Source organism: Dermacentor variabilis, chromosome 7 (assembly GCF_050947875.1).
Source record: "Dermacentor variabilis isolate Ectoservices chromosome 7, ASM5094787v1, whole genome shotgun sequence".
NCBI classification, from domain to species: domain Eukaryota; kingdom Metazoa; phylum Arthropoda; class Arachnida; order Ixodida; family Ixodidae; genus Dermacentor; species Dermacentor variabilis.
In genome coordinates this window covers 113,423,679-113,450,938 of record NC_134574.1, presented here as the reverse complement: position 1 = coordinate 113,450,938, position 27,260 = coordinate 113,423,679, and the positions used below count along the sequence as shown (strand labels likewise).

The window sequence follows — 27,260 nt, the reverse complement described above, 5'->3', positions numbered from 1 at the left end:
TGTAGCCTGCAGCCAACGCTTTGGTTACAGTCGCATGGGTGGATCTGGCTGGGCTCCACGCGGGGCGTCTCAGCGGCACCACTAGACGGCGCCACGTAGGCTTAGGGAAGCTCGAAAGAGGAATTCCGCTGCAGTACACGCCTCGTACGTAATGCGATTCGACGGCGGTAACAGGTTGTGTCTCTTATGTCGCTTCAATAGTAAAGGCATTAAACCTATAGTCAGCCCGAGATGGGTTCGGCCGAATTTTATTGTAATTGAACAGCGGCACATAGCCAGTGGCATATACACAGTGACTGAAGTTGGTCCAACGGTTGGCTTCAGAACTGGTTACCCCAGCACCGCAGTCCAATGCTCTACAGATTAGAGCATGGACTAAACACTGACGCTCGTTGGTGCGAATACGGTTAGACACGCAGACACGCAGACACACAGAGAACGTAGCAGAAATACAGATGGACACAATACAGCTATAGACACAGGTAGGTAATAATCCTAAGCATGCTTCGATTTTCTGGTGTACCTCGTGACATGAGAGACTCCGTTGTTGGCACCGCTTGCGTAGTTGCTCCAGGAGTCGCACTTGTTGCCGTCGAATGCTCCTCCGTTGAGCTCGGAATGGATGGTACAAACGGAGTACGAGGATTCGACTCCGTGGTCTCAGGCGTGTTTTGTGGGGGAGCCTGCGCGGTAGGTGGCACCGCTTGACCCGGAGTGCTTGATCCGGAGTTGTTGCCAAGATAGTTTCCGAACAAGTCCCATATAAAACGCCCACCTTGCTGAAGCGCTGCGATCCAAAGCGCATGGAAGCATTAACTGGTCTGCAGTCGAGATAGGCGAGAGACGTTTAGATTATTGGTGCAAAATAACTTAAAGAGGAGATTGATTGAACTACAGTCGTTACAGGCATCGTTGACTGTACAATATAAACACAAAGATTTCAATGAAGAAAGTAAAAATTCCGTTTGAAACCATCTCTCAAATAACGTCTATATTTATGCGATTAGCACTGAATTGTAGCGGCTCAACGTACCACTACTGCAGAGACGCGTCATGTATGAAGCGCATTTTCATCTCGGATGCTCTCTCTCCTTTGCCTTAGGACACAGTGCGCCATCTAGTGGTGTCGCCGCGAAGTCCACATGTGACGCGCGGATAAAATTTTCTGAATTGTGCATATGACGTGGTTTCATGCCCGCCCTGCACTGCAATAGCTTTAATTGACTTTTAATACGTCTGCATTCTTAGGGTACTTCACGTATGTATGTATGTATGTATGTATGTATGTATGTATGTATGTATGTATGTATGTATGTATGTATGTATGTATGTATGTATGTATGTATGTGTGTGTGTGTATGTATGTATGTATGTATGTATGTATGTATGTATGTATGTATGTATGTATGTATGTATGTATGTATGTATGTATGTATGTATGTATGTATGTATGTATGTATGTATGTATGTATGTATGTATGTATGTATGTATGTATGTATGTATGTGTGTGTGTGTGTGTGTGTGTGTGTATGTATATGTATGTATGTATGTATGTATGTATGTATGTATATATGTATGTATGTATGTATGTATGTATGTATGTATGTATGTATGTATGTATGTGTGTGTGTGTGTGTGTGTGTGTGTGTGTATGTATGTATGTATATGTATGTATGTATGTATGTATGTATGTATGTATGTATGTATGTATGTATGTATGTAACCGTTTTCTTGCCTGCGTGGGTACAATGGGTAGCCCACTGTCGAATCGGTAGCGCATCGTGTTGGTGTGCTGAGGGATGAGGGTTTGAAAGCAAACGTCGGAACAACTTGAGTCTCCGAGCATGGGGCAATACGTACATATGTGCGGTTTTTTAACGAAACTCTTTCATGCTGACATGAGCAGGCGCGGGGACTGGGTAGATGCCACTTTTAGAAGATATTCTTCGAGAGTGAGTGAGTGGGTGAGTGAGTGAATGAGTCAGTGAAGTAAGTGTGTAAGAAGTAAGCAAATAAGTAATAACCCTGTCAAGCGGGCATGTTAAGTGCACTTACGAAGAAGGCACTCGGTTTTAAGTGCACTTTCCCAAATCTAAACGTCGCAAGCGGAGTGTACTCGCAGAAGAATGCACTCCGGTCGGAGTGCCTTCACAGAACGCACTTTGCTGATCAAGTGTGTAGCCTTGCCGCCAGCGGCTTCAATGATATCAAATGTAATGCATTGAAAAAAAACACACAAGCTCATTCTAGCTGTAGAGCTTTTAACAAAATAATCAAAACTGAACACGCTGATATTCTGTTGTAGCAGTAGAAAATGCCTCCTCGTCGCACGCCACCATATTGTTCTGGATTGGCTAGGCATTGACTTGGCCGGCTTTGACTTGTGACGCTTTTATGATAAAGATATTTTCGTTTTTTTGTTGAGTGAATATTGATTAAGATTGTTTTTTATTTTTAATACAACTAAATCAACCGCTTTATAGTAGGTTTTTTATTTTAATCTACATCTTCAAAAAATGTGGTTTTAGTCTGCCGCCATTTTTTAGTGAGAGTGCGCTCTGTTTTACTGTTTAGCACCGTGTAGCGTGAAGTGTCACTGGAGGCCCAGAAGTGCACTCCCCGTAAGTGCGCTTAACTTGCCCGCTTAACAGGGGTATAAGTGAGTAAGTAAGTAAGTATGTAAGTAAGTAAGTAAGTAAGTCAGTAAGTAAGTAAGTAAGTAAGTAAGTGAGTAAGTAAGTAAGTAAGTAAGTTAGTAAGTAAGTAAGTAAGTAAGTAAGTAAGTAAGTAAGTAAGTAAGTAAGTAAGTAAGTAAGTAAGTAAGTAAGTAAGTAAGTAAGCAAGCAAGTAAGTAAGCAAGTAAGCAAGCAAGCAAGCAAGTAAGTAAAGTAAGTATGTTAAGTAAGTAATGTAAGTTAGTATGCAAGTGAGTAAGCAAAGTAAGTAAGTAAAGTGAGTGAGTGAGTCAGTAATTAAGTAAGTAAGTAAGTCAGTAAAGTATGTAAAGTAAGTAAGTAAGTAAGTAAAGTGAGTGATTAAGTAAGTAAGTAAGTAAGTAAGTAAGTAAGTAAGTAAGCAAGTGAGTAAAGTGAGTGAGTAAAGTGAGTGAGTGAGTGAGTAGGTAAGTTAGTAAGTAAAGTAAGCAAGTAAGTAAGTAAGTAAGTAAGTAAGTAAGTAGGTAAGTAACTAAGTAAGTAAAGCAAGTAAGTAAGCAAATAAGTAAGTCAGTAAGTAAGTAAGTAAGGAAGTAAAGTTCCTAGGCCCTTTTAGCATAGGACGGGAGTTTTAGGTGCCACAAGAAAACTAAAGTTTTTTTGCTGTCTACAGTTCACTCTAGTTTTTTTGTTCGTGCACTGCAGAGTTTCTGCACAATTTCGCCGAATTATCTATGAGCACTCCTCCCTTACATTCGCAGTGCCGCAGAAAATGCCGCGCCAAGACGAGTCAAGCCAAGTTTGACGTCGCCAACTGATTGGCATGGCGGCGCGTGGGTGGCATCTTGTAGCCTGCAGCCAACGCTTTGGTTACAGTCGCATGGGTGGATCTGGCTGGGCTCCACGCGGGGCTTCTCAGCGGCACCACTAGACGGCGCCACGTAGGCTTAGGGAAGCTCGAAAGAGGAATTCCGCTGCAGTACACGCCTCGTACGTAATGCGATTCGACGGCGGTAACAGGTTGTGTCTCTTATGTCGCTTCAATAGTAAAGGCATTAAACCTATAGTCAGCCCGAGATGGGTTCGGCCGAATTTTATTGTAATTGAACAGCGGCACATAGCCAGTGGCATATACACAGTGACTGAAGTTGGTCCAACGGTTGGCTTCAGAACTGGTTACCCCAGCACCGCAGTCCAATGCTCTACAGATTAGAGCATGGACTAACCACTGACGCTCGTTGGTGCGAATACGGTTAGACACGCAGACACGCAGACACACAGAGAACGTAGCAGAAATACAGATGGACACAATACAGCTATAGACACAGATAGGTAATAATCCTAAGCATGCTTCGATTTTCTGGTGTACCTCGTGACATGAGAGATTCCGTTGTTGGCACGGCTTGCGTAGTTGCTCCAGGAGTCGCACTTGTTGCCGTCGAATGCTCCTCCGTTGAGCTCGGAATGGATGGTACAAACGGAGTACGAGGATTCGACTCCATGGTCTCAGGCGTGTTTTGTGGCGGAGCCTGCGTGGTAGGTGGCACCGCTTGAGCCGGAGTGCTTGATCCGGAGTTGTTGCCAAGATAGTTTCCGAAGAAGTCCCATAGAATGCGCCCACCTTGCTGAATCGCTGCGATCCAAAGCGCATGGAAGCATTAACTGGTCTGCAGTCGAGATAGGCGAGAGACGTTTAGATTATTGGTGCAAAATAACTTAAAGAGGAGATTGATAGAACTACGGTCGTTACAGGCATAGTTATCTGCACAATATAAATACAGAGATTTGAATGAAGAACGTAACAATTATGACAGAAAGCTTCTCTTGAACAATGTTTATATTCATACAACTAGCACAGAATTGTTGTAGCGGCACAACGTACCACCACTGCAGAGAAGCGTCGTTTATGAGGCGTATTTGCATCCTGGATGCTTTATCTCCTTTCCCTTTGGCACACTGCGCCATCCAGTGGCGTCTTCGCTTAGTCAGCACGTCGTGCGTGTGTTAATCAGACAAGATTTTCTGACGCGGATTCATTTCCGCCCTGCGCTAGAAAAGTTTTGACCTTTAATTTTTAATATGTCTGCATTCTTATGGTACTTTACGCATGTATGTATGTATGTATGTATGTATGTATGTATGTATGTATGTATGTATGTATGTATGTATGTATGTATGTATGTATGTATGTATGTATGTATGTATGTATGTATGCATGTATGTATGTATGTATGCATGTATGTATGTATGTATGTATGTATGTATGTATGTATGTATGTATGTATGTATGTATGTATGTATGTATGTATGTATGTATGTATGTATGTATGTATGTATGTATGTATGTATGTATGTATGTAACCGTTTTTCTGCCTTCGTAGGTACAACGGATAACTCAGCACAATGCGTTGGCGGGCTAGTTGGTGCAAATCCATAATTACTTTGTTTAGCGCAAACAGCGGACACAAGAAGGACGACCAGGACAAAACGCTACTCTCAACTGACATCATCGTATTGCGTCACTCCTTTATAAAGAGCAGAATCTAGAAGAACATGCGGAGTGAGCATCATGTGCAGGAACTACCACAATAACCGATCACCAGAGTGCACTCATGTGACAGAAACAAAAAAAAAGAAGCATATTCAGCCCTGTACAAGGTTAAAGAAGGCACACTAATGCCCTCCGAACCCAGTCAGAATTATCGGAAGCTTTTTCCTTACAGAGACTGCATTCGCAGTGCCCGCTAGTGTGCCGTCTTTAACCCTTGTACAGGGCTGAATATGTTTTTTTTAAGTTTTTGTCTCATGAGTGCGCTCTGGTGATGGGATATTGTGATGGTTCCTGCACATGGTGCTTACTCCGCATGTCCTTCTGGATTCTGCTCTCTAAAGAGGAGTGACGCAATAAAATGATGTCGGTTGAGAGTAGCGCCTTGGCCTGGTCGTCTTTCTTGTGTCCGTTGCTTTGCGCTAAATAAAGTAATTATGGCAATGGATAGCCCACTGTCGAATCAGTAGCACATCGTGTTGGTGTGCTGAGGGAACAGGGTTCGAAAACAAACGTCGGAACAACTTGCGTCACTGCGCATGTGGCAATGCGTATATATGTGCGGCATTTCAACGAAACTCTTTGATGCCGACATGAGTCACTGTGGGCGCGGGACTGGGTAGATGCCACTTTTCGAAGATATTCTTTGACGCTGCATGTCTTGGAACACTGAGTATGTACCACTTGGTCTGTGCTAGTCTTCAATGAACCCCTCTGGTTCCAACTTGAATCACTGGGTGTTGGGTAGTAGGTTGTGTGCCCCGCTACTAGGAACGTCATTGACGGAGGCTTGGATTACTAGGTTTGTGCAGCTGGAAATGCGTCCCTTTACAATAAGAACAAAGATCCTTCGAATTTTCCTGATGCAGTGCGGAATCAAATCCTTGCCACAAGGACTCCTCATGGCCAGCAAGCCAGCGGTTTAGCAGGCTGTCCCACAAATGCATTGGGCATGCGCAGCTTTTCAATGAAGCTCTCATCAACTTGGCTCTCCTAGTATGTGTCATTTGGTGTGCGACAAGCCAGACTAGTCTCAGCGTTCGCGCGTACCGGCATCGCATGCTTCTCAACAGCGCCACTAGATGGCGCAGCGTGTCCTGAAATAAGCGTCGGAGTAAAGTTTTGAAGTGAGGGAAGCTCACAGCAAAATTGATTATGAAGGACTACTGAGGAATATGGAAGAAAGTAAGTGGGCTGGGAGAGTGTTGAGGTATCTGTACAGGAAAAACATTGATTCACAGTGGAGGAAAAGAACTAGGAAGCTTACCAACAAGTATGCGGCCTGTAGGGTGGGCAACACAGCAACAAAGAACGTCACGCAGGAAGTCAGAGAGGCTGAAATAATCTCATGGGTGGCGGCAACGGAAAAGAAGCCTGCCATGAGTAACTACTTAAGAGAAAAAAATATACGAAATCAGGAGGGAAACAATCTATGATAACTGAAAGGGAAGCTCATTACTTTTCGAAGCGAGATCGGGATGCCTTAGAACACGCACCTATAAAGCGAGATATAAGAAGGAAGAAGAAGCAGGTGATTGGCTGCGGTAAAGCTAGGGAAACGACGGAGCATGTTTTATTAGAATGTGAAGACGTCTACCCAGTGGTCGATTTAGTCACATCTAGCCTCTTAAAGCCTTGGGTTCAGCGAGAGCAGGGGAAAAGCAAACATGTCCGCAATAGAGATTAGTAAGAGGTGATTGGAAGATCGGTGGAAGAAAAGTATGGAAACAACAGAAAACGGAGACGTACAAAAGCACAGTTTGCAATAGGTGGTCAGAAAATTTGGTTATGAGAGATCATATTGGTTTTTTTCTTTATGCCTTTTTTAGCCTAGGTAGGAAGTGAGGCAGTATAATAGAAAGAGCTTGATGGCGCAACCCAGCACCCCGTTACAAAGGGAACGCTCATAACATCCATCCATTCATGAGCGCGAGAGAGGAGCCCGGTTGTCGCACGACACGTTTCTCGGCGTTCGAATGCGCCGGTGTACCCTGTCTTTAGGTGACGACGCGCAGACTTCGCAGCGGCACCACTAGATGGCGCCAAGTAGGCTTAGGGAAGCGCGAAAGAGGAATCCCGATGCAGTACACGCCTCATACGTAACTCGATTCGGCGGTGGTAACAGGATTGTGTCACTATGTCGATTCAATAGTAAAGGCATTACGCCCACAGTCAGCCGGAGATGGGTTCTGCCGAATTTTATTGTAATTGAACAGCGCCACACACCCACTGACACATACCCAGTGATTGAAGTTGGTCCAATGGTTGGCTTCAGACCTGGTTACCTCAGCACCACAGTCCAATGATCTACACATTAGACCACGGACTACCTTGTGACGCTCGTTGGTGAGAATACGGTTAGAGGCACCGACAGGCAGACACACAAAGAGGTAGCAGAGAGAGAGAAATTTATTTACAGAAAGGCAGAGAGGTCGGCCTGAGCTATAACTTGCTATGGCCTGCTACTCTACTCTGGGGAAAAGGGACGGGGAGGGAAAGGGCTGATGAATGATGATGGTATAAGGAAGAGATGCGTATATACAAATTCACAGAGTTGTGGTATCTCTAAAGGCGTGCGTCCAGCCCAGTGGCTTGGAGAAAAGCTACAGCGGCTCTTGTGACCAGGGCTGCGCTGGTTGCATTAGGCCAAGGACCTAAAAGAAAGTCGTCCGATAGCGGTCTCTCATGGATGTTTGCTATGGAAGAGACAAGTTGCTGTCGTTCTTGCGCGTACGCGGGACACACGCAAAATATATGTTCAAGTGTTTCTGGCACCTCACAGCATTCACAGTTTGGGCTAGTATCACTGGCACCTATCATATTTCTATAACGGTTGGTGAATGCGACACCAAGGCGAATCCGGTGCACCATGCTCGTGTGGTTTCTATTGAACTTTTGAGGCATACGAAATCGCATTTCTTGGTCCCATTTGTGTAATCGCTTGTGTCGGCGATCAGGTTGGGCCCAGTGTTCCAACGTAGAGTCGTGGTTTACGCGACGAAGTAGGGCGTTTGTGTCTGTTCGTGAGAACGGAATGCGTACTTCACAAGCATTATCTAAAGCAGTTTTTGCTTCAGCGTCTGCCTGTTCGTTCCCTATCACGCCACAGTGTGACGGTATCCACTGAAAGGTGACATTGTGGCCATTTCTAGTTGCGTGGTCGAGATGCTCTGTAATTTCTATAGCCATAGAATGATACGGGCCCCGTCTGAGGACACAGTCAATCGTTTGCAGAGCTGGCTTGCAATCGCAGAATATCGTCCATGCGTGAGGACGCTCCTCGGAGAGAAATCGAAGTGCTTCCCGGATAGCAACAAGTTCTGCGGCAGTTGATGTTGAGCTATGGTCTAGTTTAAACCGGCGAGCGATGATCATAGGTGGAATGACGAAGGTAGCAGACATACAGATGGACATAATACAGCTAGATACAGATAGGTAATAATCCTAAGCATGCTTCGATTTTCTGGTGTACCTCGTGACATGAGGGATTCCGTTGTGGGCGCCGCTTGCGTGGTTGCTCCAGGAGTCGCACTTGTTGTCGTCGAATGCTCCTCCGCTGCGCTCGGAATGGATGGCACAAACGTAGTACGAGCATTCGACTGCGTGGTCTCAGGCGTGCTTTGTGGCGGAGCCTGCGTGGTAGGTGGCGCTGCTTCACCCGGAGTGCTTGATCCGGAGTTGTTGCCAAGATAGTTTCCGAACAAGTCCCATAGAAAACGCCCACCTTGCTGAAGCGCTGCGATCCAAAGCAGACGGAAGCATTAACTGCTCAGCAGTTTACATAAGCAAGACACGTTTAGAGTATTGGTGCAAAACCTTAAAGAGGACATTGATAAAACTACAGTCGTTACAAGTATAGGTAACTGTAGAATAATATGTAGAGATTTCAATGAAGAAAGTAAAATTTCGAGAGATGCCATGTCACGGTTAATGCCGATATTAATGCGATTACAATTGAACCATTGTAGCCACCCGACCTACCGCCACCGCAGAGATGCGCCGTGTATGAGGGGTATTTGCATCCGGGATGCTTTCTTTCCTTTGCCTTTGGACAGACTAGGCCATTCAGTGGGGTCACCGCGAAGTCTGCACGTGGCGCGTATCTGAATATATATTCAGACAAGATTTTCTCAATAGGGCATATGACGTGGATTCATTTCCGCCGTCCACTGGAAAAGTGTTCATGGTCTTTTAATGCATTCGCATTCCTAGGGTACTTCACGCATTTCCAGCGCTGCGCATGTTTGTATGTTTGCTTCTATGTATGTATGTATGTATGTATGTATGTTTGTATGTTTGCTTCTATGTATGTATGTATGTATGTATGTATGTATGTATGTATGTATGTATGTATGTATGTATGTATGTATGTATGTATGTATGTATGTATGTATGTATGTATGTATGTATGTATGTATGTATGTATGTATGTATGTATGTATGAATACGTACGCATGTAACCGTTTTCGCGCCTGCGTGGGTACAATGCATAGCCCAAGGCCGAATCGGCAGCGCTTCGGGTTGCTGTGCTGAGGGAACAGGGTTCGAAAACAAACGTCGGAACAACTTGCATCACTGAGCATGGGGCAATGCGTACGTATGTTCGGCTTTTCAACGAAACTTTTTCATGCCGACATGACTCACTTTTGGCGCGGGTCGGTAGGTGCCACTTTTCGAAGATATTCTTTGACGCCGTCGTGGACCACCGAGTGTGTGCCACTTGATCTGTGCTAGCCTTAAATGAACCTCTTTGATGCCAACATGGATAACTGGGAATTTGCACTGAAAATGTGCCGCTCTACAACGACACAAAGGATCCTTTAAAATTTTCCGATGCCCGGCAGAATCAAATCCACGTCACAAGGGATCCGGAAGGCCAGCAACCAGAATGCTTAGCCAACTGCGCCACAAATGATTTGGGTATGTGTCGCTTTTGAATGAACCTCATGTCAACTTGGCTCACTTAGTATGAGCCAATGGTTGGGTGACAAGCGAGGGAACAATTCTCAGCGTTCGCCGCACCGCTGTGCACTGCCTTTCGGTGATGACGCGCAGACTTCGCAGCGGCGCCGCTAGATGGTGCGGAGTGTTCTTAGGGCACTGTGAAAGAGGAGTGCTGCTGCAGTACACACCTGATACAGAACTCAATTCGAATGTGCCATTAGGCTAATTGTCTGTATGTTGATTCATCGCTGAACGCATTACGCCGACAGCCATCGTGAGATGGGTTCTCCCGAATTCCCGGTGAGCCAAGTTGGTCCAATGGTTGGTGTAAAACCTGGTTACCTCAGCACCGCAGTCCGATGTTCTACACGTTAGACCACGAACTACCCAGTAACGCTCCTTGGCGGGTATACGGTTAGAGGCACAGAGAGGCAGACACACAGAGAGATAGCAGAAATACAGATGGATATAATGCAGCTAGATACAGATAGGTAATAATCCTAATCATGTTTAGATTTTCCAGTGTACCTCGTGAAATGAGCGATTCCGTTGCTGACGTCGCTCGCGTAGTTGCTTCAGGAGCAGCAGTTGTTGCCGTCAAATGCTTCTCCGTTGCGCTCGGAATGGATGGTACAAGCGGAGTACGAGCATTCGACACCGTGGTCTCAGGCGTGTTTTGTGGCGAAGCCTGCGTGGTAGGTGGCACTGCTTGACCCGGAGTGCTTGATCCGGAGTTGTTGCCAAGATAGTTTCCGAGCAAGAACCATAGAAAGCGCCCACCTTGCTGAAGTGCTGTGATCCAAAGCGCATGAAAACATTAACTGGTCGGAAGTCGAGATCAGCAAGATACGTTTAGGTTATTGATGCGAAGTAACTTGCGGAGATTGCAGTACTGCAGTCGTTACTGGCATAGTTAACTGTACAATATAAATACAAAGAGTTCAGTGAAGGAGGTAAAAATTCCGAGAGGAACCCTCTCTCAAATAATGTCTATATTTATACACCTGGCACGTAACTGTTGTAGCGGCACAACGTACCACCACTGCAGAGACGCGTCGTGTATGAGGCGTATTTGCATCGTGGATGCTTTCTCTCCTTTCAATTTGGGCATACTGCGCCATCCAGTGGTGTCGCCGCAAAGGCCGCACGTGGCGTGTGTGTGAATATATATTCAGACAAGATTTTCTGAACAGAGCATATGACGCGGAATCATTTAAGCGCTGCACTGGAAAAGTTTGGACTTTTAGTACATCTGCATTCTTAGGGCGCTTCACGCAATTCTGGGGCTACGCATGTATGCACACATACATACGCACATACATGTATGTATGTATGTATGTATGTATGTATGTATGTATGTATGTATGTATGTATGTATGTATGTATGTATGTATGTATGTATGTATGTATGTATGTATGTATGTATGTATGTATGTATGTATGTGTGTGTGTATGTATGTATGTATGTATGTATGTATGTATGTATGTATGTATGTATGTATGTATGTATGTATGTATGTATGTATGTATGTATGTATGTATGTATGTATGTACAGGCGCCGACAAAAGTGGTATACTCCACGCAGCGGCAGCCGGAGCACCAGCGTCGCTTGGCATTTTGGCGAGATGAAGCACGAAACATTGACGCGAGTCAAGCGACATGCCTGCAGATAATAAAGGGCGCCAATTGGCGGTCTCGATCCCAGATGCTGCCTGTGAATGGCGTTGCGATGCAGTTTGCCGTTGCTCCGGCTCCCGCTGCGCGGAGTACACCACTTTTGTCAGCGCCTGTACGTACGCACATGAAATTGCATGTATGTATGTATGTATGTATGTATGTATGTATGTATGTATGTATGTATGTATGTATGTATGTATGTATGTATGTATGTATGTATGTATGTATGTATGTATGTATGTATGTATGTATGTATGTATGTATGTATGTATGTATGTATGTATGTATGTATGTATGTATGTATGTATGTAACCGTTTTCCCACCTGCCTGGGTAGATTGGGTAGGCCATAGTCGAATGTCTAGCGCATCGGGTGGCTGTGCTGAGGGAACAGGGATCGAAAACAAACGTCGGAACAACTTGCGTTGCATGGCGCAATGTAGACAGACATATGTGCAACTGAAAGTGTGCCGCTCTACAATGAGAAGAATGATCCTTTAAAAATTTTCCGATGCTGGGCTGAATGAAATCAACGGCACAAGGGCTCCTCAGGGACAGCAAGTCGATGGTTTAGCAGGCTGCACCACAAATGCATTGGGCATATGCCGCTTTTCAATGAACCTCTCGTCAACTTGGCTCACCGAGTTTGTGTCATTTGCTGTGCGACAAGCGAGGGAACATTTCTCAGCATTCGCACCTAACCTGTGTGCCATGTCTTTCGGGGCCGATGCGCAGACTTCGCAGCAACACCGCTAGATGGCGACAAGTAGGCTCAGGGCACCGCGAAAGAGGAGTACCGCTGCAATACACGTCTCACATATAACTCGTTTCGACGGTGGGAATAGGTTGTGTCCATGTGTTGATTCAATAGTAAACGCATTACGCTGATAGCCATCGTGAGATGGGTTCTGCCGAATTTTTCGTTTGTAATTGAGGAGCTGCACATATCTTGTTACACAGAGCCAGTGAAGAAAGTTTGCACCAAAGAGTTGCATTAAGGAGAAAGAGAGAGAGAAACAACTTTATAGAAATGAAGATTGTGTTTGGTTACTGCTGTTGGAGCCCCTCTTCGAGTGCCTCACTGGCCATTGCGCCTCGCCAGGCCTGGTGGAGTATTGCCAATTGGCTTCCGAAGTCCCGTTCTGAGAGTCGCGCCTCCCATGACCAATTGCTGAATGTGTCACTGAGTAGCACCGAGACGGCGTTTGCCAGACGCTGCGTTCCTTCGTAATTTATGTGTTCGAGTGTCCGAGTGGAGTCGCACCACGGACATCGGTCACTGTGTTTGCCGAAAAAAAAATTTGCGGTGTCTATGTAAATGTGGGTAGTTGTTTGTTTGTATTCGGTGAAACTTCCTCGCCTGTCGCCTGTTGAGATGACGGGCACGTACTCAGTGACCCTACTTTGTCGAACGTTTGGTTTCAAGTCTGCTTCTCTCAGCACCGTAGTCCAGTGCTCTACCCATTGGGCCATGGACTACCCAGCGACGCTCGTTGGCGGGAACGCGGTTAGAGATAGCAGAAATACAGATAGACATCTGGAAAGCGCGTGAAGTATCCCGAGAATGATAATCACATTAAAAGATCAAGGAGACGCAGGTAAAATGCTAGACGGTGATATATGTTGGAAAACCAGATTAGATAAAGTAGGCTAGGTTACTAATTGTCGTCGCCCCGTCGCAAAGGGGGTGCAAATAAAAGTAATCATCCTCATCATGCTTCGATTTTCTGGTGTACCTCGTGACATGAAGGATTCCGTTGTTGACGCCGCTCGCGTACTTGCTCCAGGAGCAGCAGTTGTTGCCGTCAAATGCTTCTCCCTTGCGCTCGGAATGACTGGTACAAGCGGAGTACGAACATTCGACTCCGGGGTCTTAGGCGTGTTTTGTGGCGGACCCCGTGTGGTAGGTGGCGCTGTTTGGCCCGGAGTGCTTGATCGGGAGTTGCTGCCAAGATAGTTTCAGAGCAAGAACCATAGAAAATGCCCAACTTGCTGAAGTGCTGTGATCGAAAGCGCATGGAAGCATTAACTGGTGAGCAGTCGAAATAAGCAAGATAGGTTTAGGTTATTGATGCAAAATAACTTGAGGAGATTGACAGTACTGCAGTAGTTATTGTCATAGTTAACTGTACAATATATATACGAAGATTTCAATGAATAAGGTAAAAATTCCGAGAGATACCATCTCTCAAATAATGTCTATATTTATATACTTAGCACGTAATTGCTGTAGCGGCACAACGTACCACCACTGCAGAGACGCGTCATGTACGAGGCGTATTTGCATCGCTGATGCTTTCTCTCCTTTCAACTTGGACATACTGCGCCATCCAGTGGTGTCGCCGCGAAGTCCGCACGCGGCGCGTGTGTGAATATATAATCAGAGAAGATTTTCTGAACAAAGCATATGACTTGGATTCCTTTCCGCGATGCACTGGAAACGTTTTAATTGACTTTTAATGGATCTGCATTCTTAAGGTACTTCACGCAATTCTGGGGCTGCGCATGTATGTATGTATGTATGTATGTATGTATGTATGTATGTATGTATGTATGTATGTATGTATGTATGTATGTATGTATGTATGTATGTATGTATGTATGTATGTATGTATGTATGTATGTATGTATGTATGTATGTATGTATGTATGTATGTAACCGTTTTCCCGCCTGTCTGGGTAGAATGGGTAGCCCATGGTCGTGTGTCTAGCGCATCGAGCGGCTGTGCTGAGGGAACAGGGATCGAAAACAAACGTCCGAGCAACTTGCGTTGCATGGCGCAATGTAGACATATGTGCAACTGAAAGTGTGCCGCTCTTCAATGAGAAGAACGATCCTTTAAAGTATTGTTGATGCTGGGCGGAATGAAATCAACGCCACAAGGGCTCCTCAGGGACAGCAAGTCGATAGTTTAGCAGGCTGCGCCACAAATGCATTGGGCATATGCCGCTTTTCACTGAACCTCTCGTCAACTTCGCTGACCGAGTATGTGTCATTCGATGTGCGACAAGCGAGGGAACATTTCTCAGCGTCCGCGCTCACCGGCGTCCCATGCTTCCCGCCAGCGCTACTTGAAGGCGCAGCGTGTTTTTAAATGAGCGCGAGAGAAGAGCGCGGTTGACGCACGACACATTTCTCAGCACTCGCACCTAACCGGTGCGCCATGTCTTTCGGGCCCGACGCGCAGACTTCGCAGCGGCATCGCTAGATGGCGCCACGTAGGCTCAGGGAACCGCGAAACAAGAGTACCGCCACGCCTCGCATATAACTCGTTTCGACGGTGGGAATAAGTTGTGTCTCTGTGTTGATTCAATAGTAAACGCATTACGCCCATAGCCATGGTTCTGCCGAATTTTTTGTTTCTAGTTGAGGAGCAGCACATATCTAGTTGCACAGAAGCAGTGAAGAAAGTTTGCGTCAAAGACTTGCGTTAAGGAGAAAGAGAGAGAGAAACAACTTTATAGAAATGAAGATTGTGTTTGGTTACTGCTGCTGGAGCCCCTCTTCGAGTGCCACACTGGCCATTGCGGCTCGCCAGGCCTGGTGGAGTATTTCCAATTGGCTTCCCAAGTCCCGTTCGGAGAGTCGCGCCTCCCATGACCAATTGCTGAGTGTGTCACTGAGTAGCACCGAGACGGCGTCGGCCAGACGGTGCGTGCGTTGGTAAGTCATGTGTTCGAGTGTCCGAGTGAAGTCGCACCACGGACGTCGGTCACTGTGTTTGGCGGAAAAAAAATTGCGGAGTCTATGTAAATGTGGGTGGTTGTTTGTTTGTATAGGGCGAAACTTCCTCGCCTGTCGCCTGTTGAGATGACCGGCACGTACTCTGTGACCCAAGTGGGTCGAACGTTTGGTTTCAAGTCTGCTTCTCTCAGGACCGCAGTCCAGTGCTCTACCCATTGGACCATGGACTACCCAGTGACCCTCGTTGGTGGGAACGCGGTTAGAGGTAGCAGAAATACAGGTAGACATCTGGAAAGTGCGTGAAGTATCCCGAGAATGATAATTGCATTAAAAGATCGAGGAGACGCAGGTAAAATGCTATACGGTGATATATGTAGTAAAGCCAGATTAGATCAAGTAGGCTAGGTTACTATTTGTCGTCGCCCCGTCGCAAAGGGGGTGCAAATAAAAGTAATCATCCTCATCATGCTTCGATTTCCTGGTGTACCTCGTGACATGAAGGATTCCGTTGTTGACGCCGCTCGCGTACTTGCTCCAGGAGCAGCAGTTGTTGCCGCCAAATGCTCTCCCTTGCGCTCGGAATGACTGGTACAAGCGGAGTACGAGCATTCGACTCCGGGGTTTTAGGCGTGTTTTGTGGCGGACCCCGCGTGGTAGGTGGCACTGCTTGGCCCGGAGTGCTTGATCGGGAGTTGCCGCCAAGATAGTTTCGGAGCAAGAACCATAGAAAACGCCCAACTTGCTGAAGCGCTGCGATCCAAAGCGCATGGAAGGATTAACTGGTCAGCAGTCGAGATAAGCAAGACACGTTTAGAGTATTGGTGCAAAAACTTAAAGAGGACATTGATAAAACTATAGTCGTTATGGTATAGGTAACTGTACAATAAAATGTAGTGATTTCAATGAAGAAAGTAAAATTCAGAGAGATACGAAGGGAGATACGAAGAAGATACGAAGAGACATACTGAAGCATTGTAGTGGACCCAACGTATGTATGTATGTATGTATGTATGTATGTATGTATGTATGTATGTATGTATGTATGTATGTATGTATGTATGTATGTATGTATGTATGTATGTATGTATGTATGTATGTATGTATGTATGTATGTATGTATGTATGTATGTATGTATGTATGTATGTTTGTACAGGGGCCGACAAAAGTGGTATACTCCACGCAGTCCACGCAGCGGAAGCCGGAGCAACGGCAAACTGCCTCGCAACGCCATCTACAGGCAGCACCTGGGATCATGTCTGCCGATAATAAAGGGCACCCATTGGCTGTCTCGATCTCAGACGCCGCCTGTAGATGTCGTCGCGATGTAGTGTGCCGCTGGTCCGGCTCCCGCTGCGTGGACTGTGTGGAGTATACCACTTTTGTCGGCGCCTGTATGTATGTATGTATGTATGTATGTATGTATGTATGTATGTATGTATGTATGTATGTATGTATGTATGTATGTATGTATGTGTGTATGTATGTATGTATGTATGTATGTATGTATGTGTGTATGTATGTATGTATGTATGTAACCCGCTTACTTGGGTACAATGGATACGCATGGTCGAATCGGTAGCGCATCGGGCTGCTGTGCTGAGGGAACAGGGTAGATTGCCCCCCCTCCCGCTTTCCTGTCCTCCTCCCAAAGCCTCCTTTGCGTGAGCGAGATTGAGCCGCGATCGCCAGTTCACCTTCGCACGATTTCCCTCGCACATACAGCATACGGCGCGCGGCGACGATTTTATCGCCCTTGGACTTCATACGGAACATCACGGCGACGTCGACGCCAGAAATGCGCCTGGAGTGTCCGCAATCGCTTTCGCAATAAAACATCCTTTAAATTTTTCGATGCTGGGCGGCATCGGATCCACTTCACAAGGAAGGGCTCATCAAGGGAAGCAACCCGAATGTTTAGCAAGCTGCGCCACAAGTGCGTCGGGTATGTGCCGCTTTATAACGAAACTCTTGCCAACTTGGGTCACTGAGTGTGTGTCGATGGTTGTAAGACAAGCGAGGGAGGAACTCTCAGCGTTCGCACGCGCCTGAGCCCCGCGCTACTCGTCAGTGCCACTAGAAGGCGCAGCGTGTCCACAAATAAGCGCTATAGAGGAGTCCAGTTGCCACATGACATGTTTCTGAGCGTTCGTATGCACCGGCGTGCCATGCCTCTCGGGCGCGCCACTCAGACTTCGCAGTGGCGCCGCTAGAGGGCGCCTAGTATGCTCAGGGCACCGCGAAAGAAGAGTCCCGCTGCAGTACACGCCTGATACATAACTAATTTTTACTGTGGCAATAGGCTGCGTCTTACGTTGATTGAATGATAAAAGCATTACGTCGACAGTCATCGTGAGATTTGTTTTGCAGAAATCTAGGTGGGCCAACGACATGTATCTTCTCGGTGCGCTGTGTACTCCCCGCTGAGTTTATGTTGAAGCGATGGACAGCGCGAAGGTCACTTCGCTCGCCGCTGCTGCCGCGGCTCCTCATGCCAGCGGTTTGACAGCGGGCGTCTACAGTTATCAACTGCAGACACTTGCTGTTTGCCTTAGCGCGCTGACGCCGGGCTAGGTAATTTAGATAGTAAGCAAATGTTAACGGGGAGTTCTACTCCGGCGGCTACGCCTATGTGGCGCGGCCCCGCGAGTCCTATCTTGAATAAGACGTATGATGCGGTCAGTGTAGGCGTAAAAGCGCACCGAGGGCCGATAGCGTCGTGTGCGCTATGGGACCCACACGCTTGCGCGTCAGCCGCGTTCACGAAGTGAAAAGTCACTCTAACTTTTCGGTAATTGAGAGAGAGAGAAAGATAAAGGAAAGACCAGGAGGTTAACCAGAGATTATCTGCGATCGGCTACCCTGTACCGGGGGAGGGGCAAAGGGATGCGATAGGTGAGAGAGAGAAAAAGAATAAAAGAAAACCATACGCATACACATAACTACGATACAAAACTGTTCTTGTGGGTACTATCACGCGGTTTGCGAAGGCGTTCCTTGTGTCACGCAGTGCCACCGTCCAATCCTACGTCACACAGTGTACAGTCACAATTTGTCACGAAGTCCGCTATCTTTTAAGTAACGCAGCAGCGCCTTCATAGCGGATCGCGCTGATGTTCGCGTAGGCCTGTTGCCAAGGATGTCGCTTTCCGTTATTGGGCGCTTGTCCAGTTGGTCTAGGGTGGCTGAGAAACCTGTTCTTTGTTGGTTGAAACGGGGGCACTCACAAAGAAGGTGCGTGATTGTTTCGTCGCACCCGCAGAAGACACAAAGTGGGCTGTTGGCCATTTCATTAAGAAAGGAGTACGCATTTGAAAGTGCCCCTCCAAGGCATAGACGCACTAGAAGGGTGCAGTTATGTCGTGGAAGGTCGGGCGGAATACGGAGCTGTAAATCAGGGTCTATGGTGTGAATGTGCGCACTTGTGCATTCAGATGAATTCGGACGAAGCACGCGATATATCAGTGGATGACTAGTCACTGTCGCACACATGGCAATGATCGATCGGACGGAGATCCCCGATCTGCCCATGACGGCGTTAACTACGTTGCCATTCCTTTTTCGAGAGCTGACGCAGCGAAAAAAAAAAAACTTCCCGCACTTGCGCGTCAGCTAATATTCTATAATTGAAGAGCAGCACATATGTAGTGGTGACATCTAGTCACGCAAGTTGGCGTCAGAGAGGTTCACCGAAGAGCGTCACATGTGCAGTGAGCCAAGTTGCTTCAATGGATGTCTTCCAAACCTCGTTCTCTCAGCGCCGCAGTCAGATGCTCTACTCATTAGACAATTGACCACTAAATGACGCTCGTTGGCGGGAATGCGGTTAGAGACACAGACAGGCGGACACACATAGAGATAGCAGAAATACAGGTAGACACCTGGAAAGCGCGTGAAGTACGCGTATCCCAAAGAATGCGAATCGCGTTGAACCATGAAGGAAATGTAGGAAAATGCTAGACCGTGACAGGTGTAGTAAAGCCAGATTAGATCGTGCAGGCAAGATTACTACTCGCCGTCGCGGCGGCGCCAAGGGGATGTCAATAAATATGACAATCCTCATCATGCTCGTAATTTTCGGTGTACCTCGTGACATGAGTGATTCCGTTGTCGACTCCGCTTGCGTGGTTGCTCCAGGAGTCGCCGTTGTTGCCGTCGAATGCTTCTCCGTAGCGCTCGGAATGAATGGCGCGAAATGGGTGCGTGCCTTCGGCTCCGTGGTCGAGGGAGCGTTTCGCTCCGGACCCTGCGTTGCACTGCCACTCGGCTCGGCAGTCGAACTCGGTGGGGGCTCGGTGGGGGCACTTTTTCTCCGTCGCTGCACGTCCTCCCACCAGGTGGTGTTCGGCGGGTCGTAGTAGAAGTGCACGTAGTGATTGGTGATGTCCAAGGTTGAGCGGAGAGCCTTCAGGAGATGTGACTTCTGCGCGCAGCTTCCGGTGTAGTCGCCGAGATCCACTGACCTGACGGCGGCTCCGCGGTACTGCCGTCCCATTACCATTCTCGCCTGAATAAAAAAGAAATAACAACAGTATTTTGTAAAATCAACGCGTGAGAAAGGTAATGCGGAATGGGAAGCTCCGCTTCGATTAGATATTAATTCGAGATTTGCAATACGAGCGTGAAGTACCGCGCCAAACGTGCGATTAGGCTAGTTTGAATTGAAATATTCAAATGCACGAACGTTGGCAAAATCTGTGATTGTACGCGGCCCAACAATTTATCAGTCTTACACCGCGAAATACGCTGTATTTACGCTGAGAATTACCTTGCTTAATATAGTACAAATGCGCTAACAAAGAGCTGCATAGTGTAAAAATGATGAAGATAGAGTCCTACAGCCTATAAAAATGTGCATGTTTGATAGACGACCATATTTAATATAAAGAAACGCATTTACCTCGCCGAGCAGGTTTGTCGGCAGAATACTACATTTATTTAATTTCTGTTATAAATTACGTTTAATTGGTACATGAGCGGTTCCTACAGTTAGTGATGGAGCAGAAGGGAAGTGAAGAGCATCCTTGCGCATGCGTGCAGGCTATATGTGCGCTTAGTTTGCTGAAAAATAAACGAGTCGATAGGTTGCGCTCAGGTGTTGTGCGTTGTTTTCTCGCTTAAGTCCTGTACCTTCGTCGCTCTGCGCAACAGTGTTAAGTGGAACCAACCATCCCAGCGCGGAATTTTCCTTAACTGCTTTTTGTACTGTCAAGAGACGGAGTTTCCATTGCGAACAAAGGTGTGGCTCGGAGACTCGCACCCTACAGGTCCCGTGGACGCGACGGTGAGCCTGGAGGGACTGCAACGGTCCCGTTTGGGTACAACAGGTGACCCCGCGCTGTTTGTTCGAAACACCCGTTAGAGTGTTTCCCTCTCAAGTGGCTGGCATCCGATCGAGCAGCCATCGCGGATACCGCTCATATGACCTCGCTCGTTTTTGAGATTCGGGCTCGTTGGTACGTCGGTCCTCACGAAGGCCCCTCGGGGTAGTTCAACTATTAAGCTAACTCCCAACTGGTCGTTGTTCGAAGTCGGCGGTTTCTGTCTGTCTTTTTCTTCCTCTGCGTACATGTACTGTAGTTGCGCTACAAGGAAAAGGCATTTGACCACGTTTCATCCTTCGCAGTGTCTTCGTATTAACGCGGGTGTTCGCACCGCCTCCATCGGCGGCGGGTTTCGAGCACTTCCGGGCGGTACGGTGCGCTCGCCATTCAGACAAGGACCAGCCAGTTGCCTTATCCGTCTCAGCGACGAAAAGGGCCTTTTACCACGTGATGTTCTTATGACGTCGTCGTCGCTGCGCCAGCGATTACGTTGCGGATGCGGCGTGCATTGGCACTATACACGCGAACTATAACTTTGTCAAGGTAACAGCCGAGGCTACTCCTCCGGTAGCGCAACATGACTAAGTATATTATTCCACGGGCGTGACCGCTACAGCTAACGCGTCACTCAGCTATCAGAGAGCTAATGTCCCCAAGGTCGCCGAAGCTAACAGGAGCGTCTGCAGCACTTTCAGCTGTACACCAGGACGCATTTGAGTGTGCAGCCGATTCTACGGAAACACGATTTGGGGGATATATACACAAGGCAGTGATTATTTTTACAAAATCATGTAGACTTCGCGCGTCGTGGGAATCGGTGTAAGCGAAGTTTTCGTGAGCTGGGCAAGACAAAGCGACACCACACAATAGGCGACTCAGTGAGGTCCTTCCTCGCGTCTCGCGCAAAGGAGAATCGGGCTATTGTGCCTAGAGACTATCATTCAATATCCGCCATCGAAGACGTATTAATGTTTTGACGAAAGGACACTTTTTCTTAAATCCCCTCTGAACTGTTCGGCAAGAATCCGACCGACCGACTCATCCACGCCAGACGTCGCAGGGAGGTAGGCAAGTAAACATTCGCTTAAATATATAAGAAAAGGGAACAAGAAAGAAAAGAAACCACTTTATACTAAAACCGCTTCGCTGGTACTGTAAACATTCGCTTAAATATATAAGAAAAGGGAACAAGAAAGAAAAGAAACCACTTTATACTAAGACCGCTTCGCTGGTACTGTCGCAAAGGGCCTCCAAACATGGCAGGGGCACGGCTTACCTTGCGGCGTATGCTGTCGTCATCCTCGTAGGACACGTACTGGTCAGCCTGCTCGAGGAACGAGCAGGCCTCTTCACCGAACCGTTCTCGCTTCCAGCCGGCCTTGATGTGGCTGCACAACTGCGTTCGCGAGATCGCAGGCCGGAAAAAAAGATGATCTGTGTGAGGATCATGACAGAGCACGTCTCGAAGCACGACGAAGATTCACGTCACGCACCTCTTGCGCATTGCGGCTAAGACAGACTCTATTTAGACTGCAGGAGCACCAGGTGAACGCGGGCTGACGCACACAGTGCTCCCGTGCGTCCCGTGTTCCCGCGACAAACCACTGCGAGCCCCATTGTCCGCACTGTTGCGAAAGCAAAGTTTCGGACAGGCTCTGTCGCAGGAAGGCGAGAGGCGTGCAATAAAAATCAACGTCATTAGGAGGCAATTAAGAGTCGTTGTGACAAAAAGACTGACCAGCTGTACCTTCCGCTATGACAGGCTGACAGACGTATTCGACGGGGCTACGGCAGCTTTAGTCTAGTAATACAGTAAATATCTTTCTCACATCAGAGAAAAGATAATCGCCTGCTGTGCTCCTGAGTGCATGGCAAAGGAAATGGAGGTTTATGGCTCTGACGACGCTGCATCCAACTTGGCCGCTGCACAGCAGCTGAAGGTCAACAGCTCTTTTTAGCGTCTATTGCAAAATGAAAGCCTTCAAAGCTCTCCGCAGTTGCATTTGTAGACTTCACTAAAGGCTGACTGACGGGTGACATGCTCACTGGACAGTGAAAAATAGCGCAGTAAATGTAAGTGGGATGGTGACATGAGCTCCCTCATGGTTGGTGCCACAGCTTAAAAACATTGCTTTTCTCCGTTTTCGACTCAGGGCTTTGAAGAGGTCTGCGATACTTTTTCGAGGCCGATGGCGTACACTCCTGAAAATACGAACTATATAGACTGAAAATACATATTTCCTGAAGCAAACACATATACGTATATAGGGTGTCCCAGCTAACGTTAGCCAAGCTGTTGAGCGAAAGAAGAAGATAGAAAAACACGGTGCAATATAGGATTTTAACACATACGGTGTTTGGTTATCGGACCTCCACGGACCGAACACATAAGCTTTATAATTGTACTTTGCATCATGTTTCAAATTTTTTTTAGTTGAACAGCTTGGCTAGCGTTAGTTGAGACACACGGTATGCTTTCGTAATTAGCCTTCGCTTCGGCAACCTCATTACCCCTGATGAGAAAACACTTTCACATATCATAAGCTCTGTGAATGTTGGCGCTACAGGCGTAGCAAGGTTGAAAGGCCGGCAATCACAAAGTGCGTTTCACTTAGGTTTTATTCAACAGCATTTCCACACTGGCCGGTGCTCAATCGTTTGCCTTTAATGACAGCGATCGTTTCGATAATGACACGATTGATGAGGTGTCGGACAATTGTGGATGGCACTTACATATAATATAAGCTTCTTTAAAGAGGGCCCTGTGTCCGCATTCACAAAAAGATATCTTACGCCAGAATTGTTCGTAAGAGAAAGCCTCAGCCAATCCTGATGCTGGACACAGTGTTAGCGAAAGCTGACAACCAATGGTAAAACGTACTCACGACGTGATTTTTTGTGAATTTGGGCATTGAAAAATGCGTGCGCTTTCTCTACATACCTAATTAACCAGTCCGAACAAACACAATCTGGTGTTTTCTTTCTTTTTCTTTCTACGAGCAGCCAACTCCTACGGATTGTAGTAACACTTTAAACAATTTAACTTTGTTTCTTCATTCGTGTTACACACCCATTGTAAATCTTTGCTTCATATATAATTTACCTTAAATGTTCTACTTTGGGTGAACATAGGAAGCGTGTTAGCAATCCCGTAAAACGATTGTGCCATGCACTGTCGCTGTCAGTTCGCTAGAATACTCGCCGCAGCAGCTTTCCTTCGTATTCAATCACGTCGCAAATCGCGTGCGCATGTCAGGCACATTGCCCGGGCCCCTTGCCACCACCTCACCACACTCACCGGGGAAAGACCCCGCACGCCATTTAGCACAATTGTCAGTGCATATCATGCCTCACTTGCATTGGGGTACACACCTGCGGCAAGGTCGGGGTCTCTTCCAGGGTGATTGTGCCATCTTGAAGTGCACCTCCGAATTTCGGGGCCTCAGAAAAGGTCAGATCTACCACCGTCTGCACTAAACCAATTGAGCTTACCCCTGTTGTATGAGAAATGCAGCAGCCACGTACACATCTCTATTGACGGATAGACTACATCGACCGGTTGTGGCGGTGCTGTGTTTATACCGACGAGAGGAATAGCACTGCGATTCAGGACGTCACATATCACGACGTCCACTGCTGCAGAACTCACGGCTCTGCGCAGTGCACTTTGATTTATTGACACGGATAGTCCTGGTACGTGAGCTGTTATTTCCGACTCGGGACAGGCTTTACACCGCATGCAATCAATTCTCAAACGTGGAGCTCTCGAAGAGCTAACGTCTGAATTTGTGAAACTTCACCACGACGTCAAACAGAAAGGCCACAAAATTATTTTCCACTGGCTACTTGGCCCTTGCGGGATCCGTGGAAATGATCACGCAGACAAAGCTGCCCGAGAGTCGCATCAAGAACAACACAGTGATTCCATTCCTGTTTCCAGGACAGACGATGCAAGGCAGCTTCGTCACCTGGCACGCAAGCTCGATTTAACAGGGTGGAACACTCCTTATATAAGGCGCAGCTGGTTGCACGAACTGAACCCTTCGCTCCAGTTCCGACCTCCACCCAGGCCTTCACCACCGTGAGGCATCGCTTTTGTACCCGCTGTGGTTGGGAGTGGCTTTCACGAAGGCGTACACTACTTTGATTGCAATTACCGACAGTGGTGCATGCGATGTCTGCGGCGTGGAAGGTAACATCTAACGTTTACTGTCGGAAACGTCAAGTCGGAAAGACAAACATTATCTATCGCATTGCCGCGCCTCGACGATCGCCCTTGTCCGCGCACATGCTACCGTGGCCATCGCTGGTCGGGCAACAAAGCTGTGAAGGCACTTTTGACTTTCTTGAGGACGACTGGCCTATGTGAACGCCTTTGACTTGCTCGGGACCTTCGCTTGCGTGCGCGAGCTCACCGCGGCTTTCCTCTCCCCTCCTACCTCTCGCTATCTCATTTTCTATTCCCTCTTTCCCGTCCCCACGAGTAGGGTAGCCAAACAGATGCATTTCTGGGTCATTGCTTTCCCTCTTTCTTTCCTCCTCATTCTCCTCCTTCGTAGTAACCTCCTCGTGGTAAAAAGAGTAATACGATGTTGTCGCAGGCAGAAATATAAATGCAAATGTAGAGATTCTACACAAATTTTCGCGAAGCAACCAAGATGTCCGTTTGGCCTAGAAAACGCTGCGGGGTGTACTTCACAGCACTTGTCATCGTCGTAGCTGTCACTCTGCTCACAGCACCATGACAACATTCATTTGATTTGGTAGATGGAAGACTGCAGAGCATCATCAACCCACTCGATGTCTGTACTACACTGCATAATTACCTCGAAAAATGCGAGAAAACCTTGCAGCTTCGTGTAGGGCCCAGCGTGACCGGGGAACACTATGTGATTGCCGGAGGGCGCAGCCACCGCTGTGTATGTTCGACCGGACAGCGGAATGTCGAGCACTATTCGTTGTCGTGGGGCACCTTTCTCAACTATGAACTCCGCTCTGTCGATCTGCAAGACAAAGGGAAACGTGTTGCGTTTTAGGATTTGTCGCGCGAGGACCATGGATTTGTCACAAGGACACCATGCAACACTACGTTACGATGTAAGAATCGAATATCGTATAACTGCACGGGGACGAAATACACAGACTGTCGCTGTGCTGCTTCTTACCATAACTGGCGCATCACGGCTCTCGTATTTCGCAGCGTCTGCTTACAACTCTCGTGCTTGTTTTTTTTTATGGCATTGACTGAGTCAACACATTTAGTGTCATTGGCTAGCACGAAACAGTAAATGGAGTTTGCTATGTGTAAATGCGATTGCACACTTCTGGTTTGTAGAAACGGTCGAAGTTTGTGACAGAATTATACAATGAGAGAACGCTTGCTAGGTAAAGGTCAAGCGCAACAAGTGATAATTGACCTGAACGTCATTCTCTGCGGGTTCTGGCTACATATTCGTATTCTCCCTTCGAGACGCCTGTTGCAATGCGTATTAGTCCAGTATTTCTTAAATTATTTGCTGTCGTGCGCCCTCGCTATATAGAATGGCGATTCAGTGACCCCGATGAGTAAACTTATTTCTTCGTGTTTTAGAAAAAAAATCATGCCATGGAGTGGGATTGTAACGCTGAATGAATGTTGTATGAAAATCTACTGCCCCCCCCCTCCCCCCGACGCCTGATAAAAAAAATCTGATGCTGCTTACCCGAAACGCGGTTGCTGTGTTACATCTCTTCGAAAAAAATTTTGATTGTTCTGGCTGTAATGTCAATCGAGCGAAGGAAGCGGCTTGACACAGGTCGTCGTAAATTACCCTCCAGACGCCTGCTTCGCTTATTTATTGTGCTCGCCAAAGGCGTTTCTCGATTGCGCTGCTCGCGGACGTTGTTGGACGTACTCGAGGACGCCTGGAATAGGTGGCTCTGCGTACGACTGCATTCTCGCCCCGGCCTGAACCCTACTGTTTAATGCTGTCGGCTAAGAACTTCACTGTTGGAATACTTTTAGGGACGCACCTAAGGACAGAGGTATGTTATTGGCGGGCGAGCTATCATTTTTATGTGGGTGTATTTGCCGCGAGGCAGAAATAATGAAAGAAAGCCAAATAATAGCCTCCGACTGGAAAAACCCCAGCCGTGTCTATGCGAATTTATTGCGTGTCACCGAAAGGTGGTAGCTTTCAGGTAGGTTCGGCTTCAGTCCGGCCTTTCTAAAATTCTTAATTCTCCGCGTCCGCGTTGTAGGACACATCAAAAGCAGGTGTTGCCGAGCATCTGACGCTGTCACAGGAGCTGACCACTCGGGTCACGTCTCTCGGTCGTCTTTTTTCGAGTCCCCTTGGCGATCCCTCGACTGGAGAGGCCACCTCCTGAGTTACGCTGCTCTACGCTTACTAAATACACAGTCCGCATTGACAAAGAAGTGATACGCTG

General features: G+C 47.2%; 1 protein-coding gene across 1 annotated transcript in view; it reads right to left on the bottom strand.

Annotated features, from left to right (window-relative positions):
• Positions 1-20,008, bottom strand: part of LOC142588794 (uncharacterized) — a 28,353-nt gene extending 8,345 nt beyond the window's left edge. The window contains exon 1 of the mRNA XM_075700614.1: positions 19,594-20,008. Within this exon, the coding sequence (XP_075556729.1) occupies positions 19,594-20,008 (415 nt within the window). The remainder of the gene's footprint in view (positions 1-19,593) is intronic.
• Between the last annotated feature and the right edge of the window lie 7,252 nt (positions 20,009-27,260).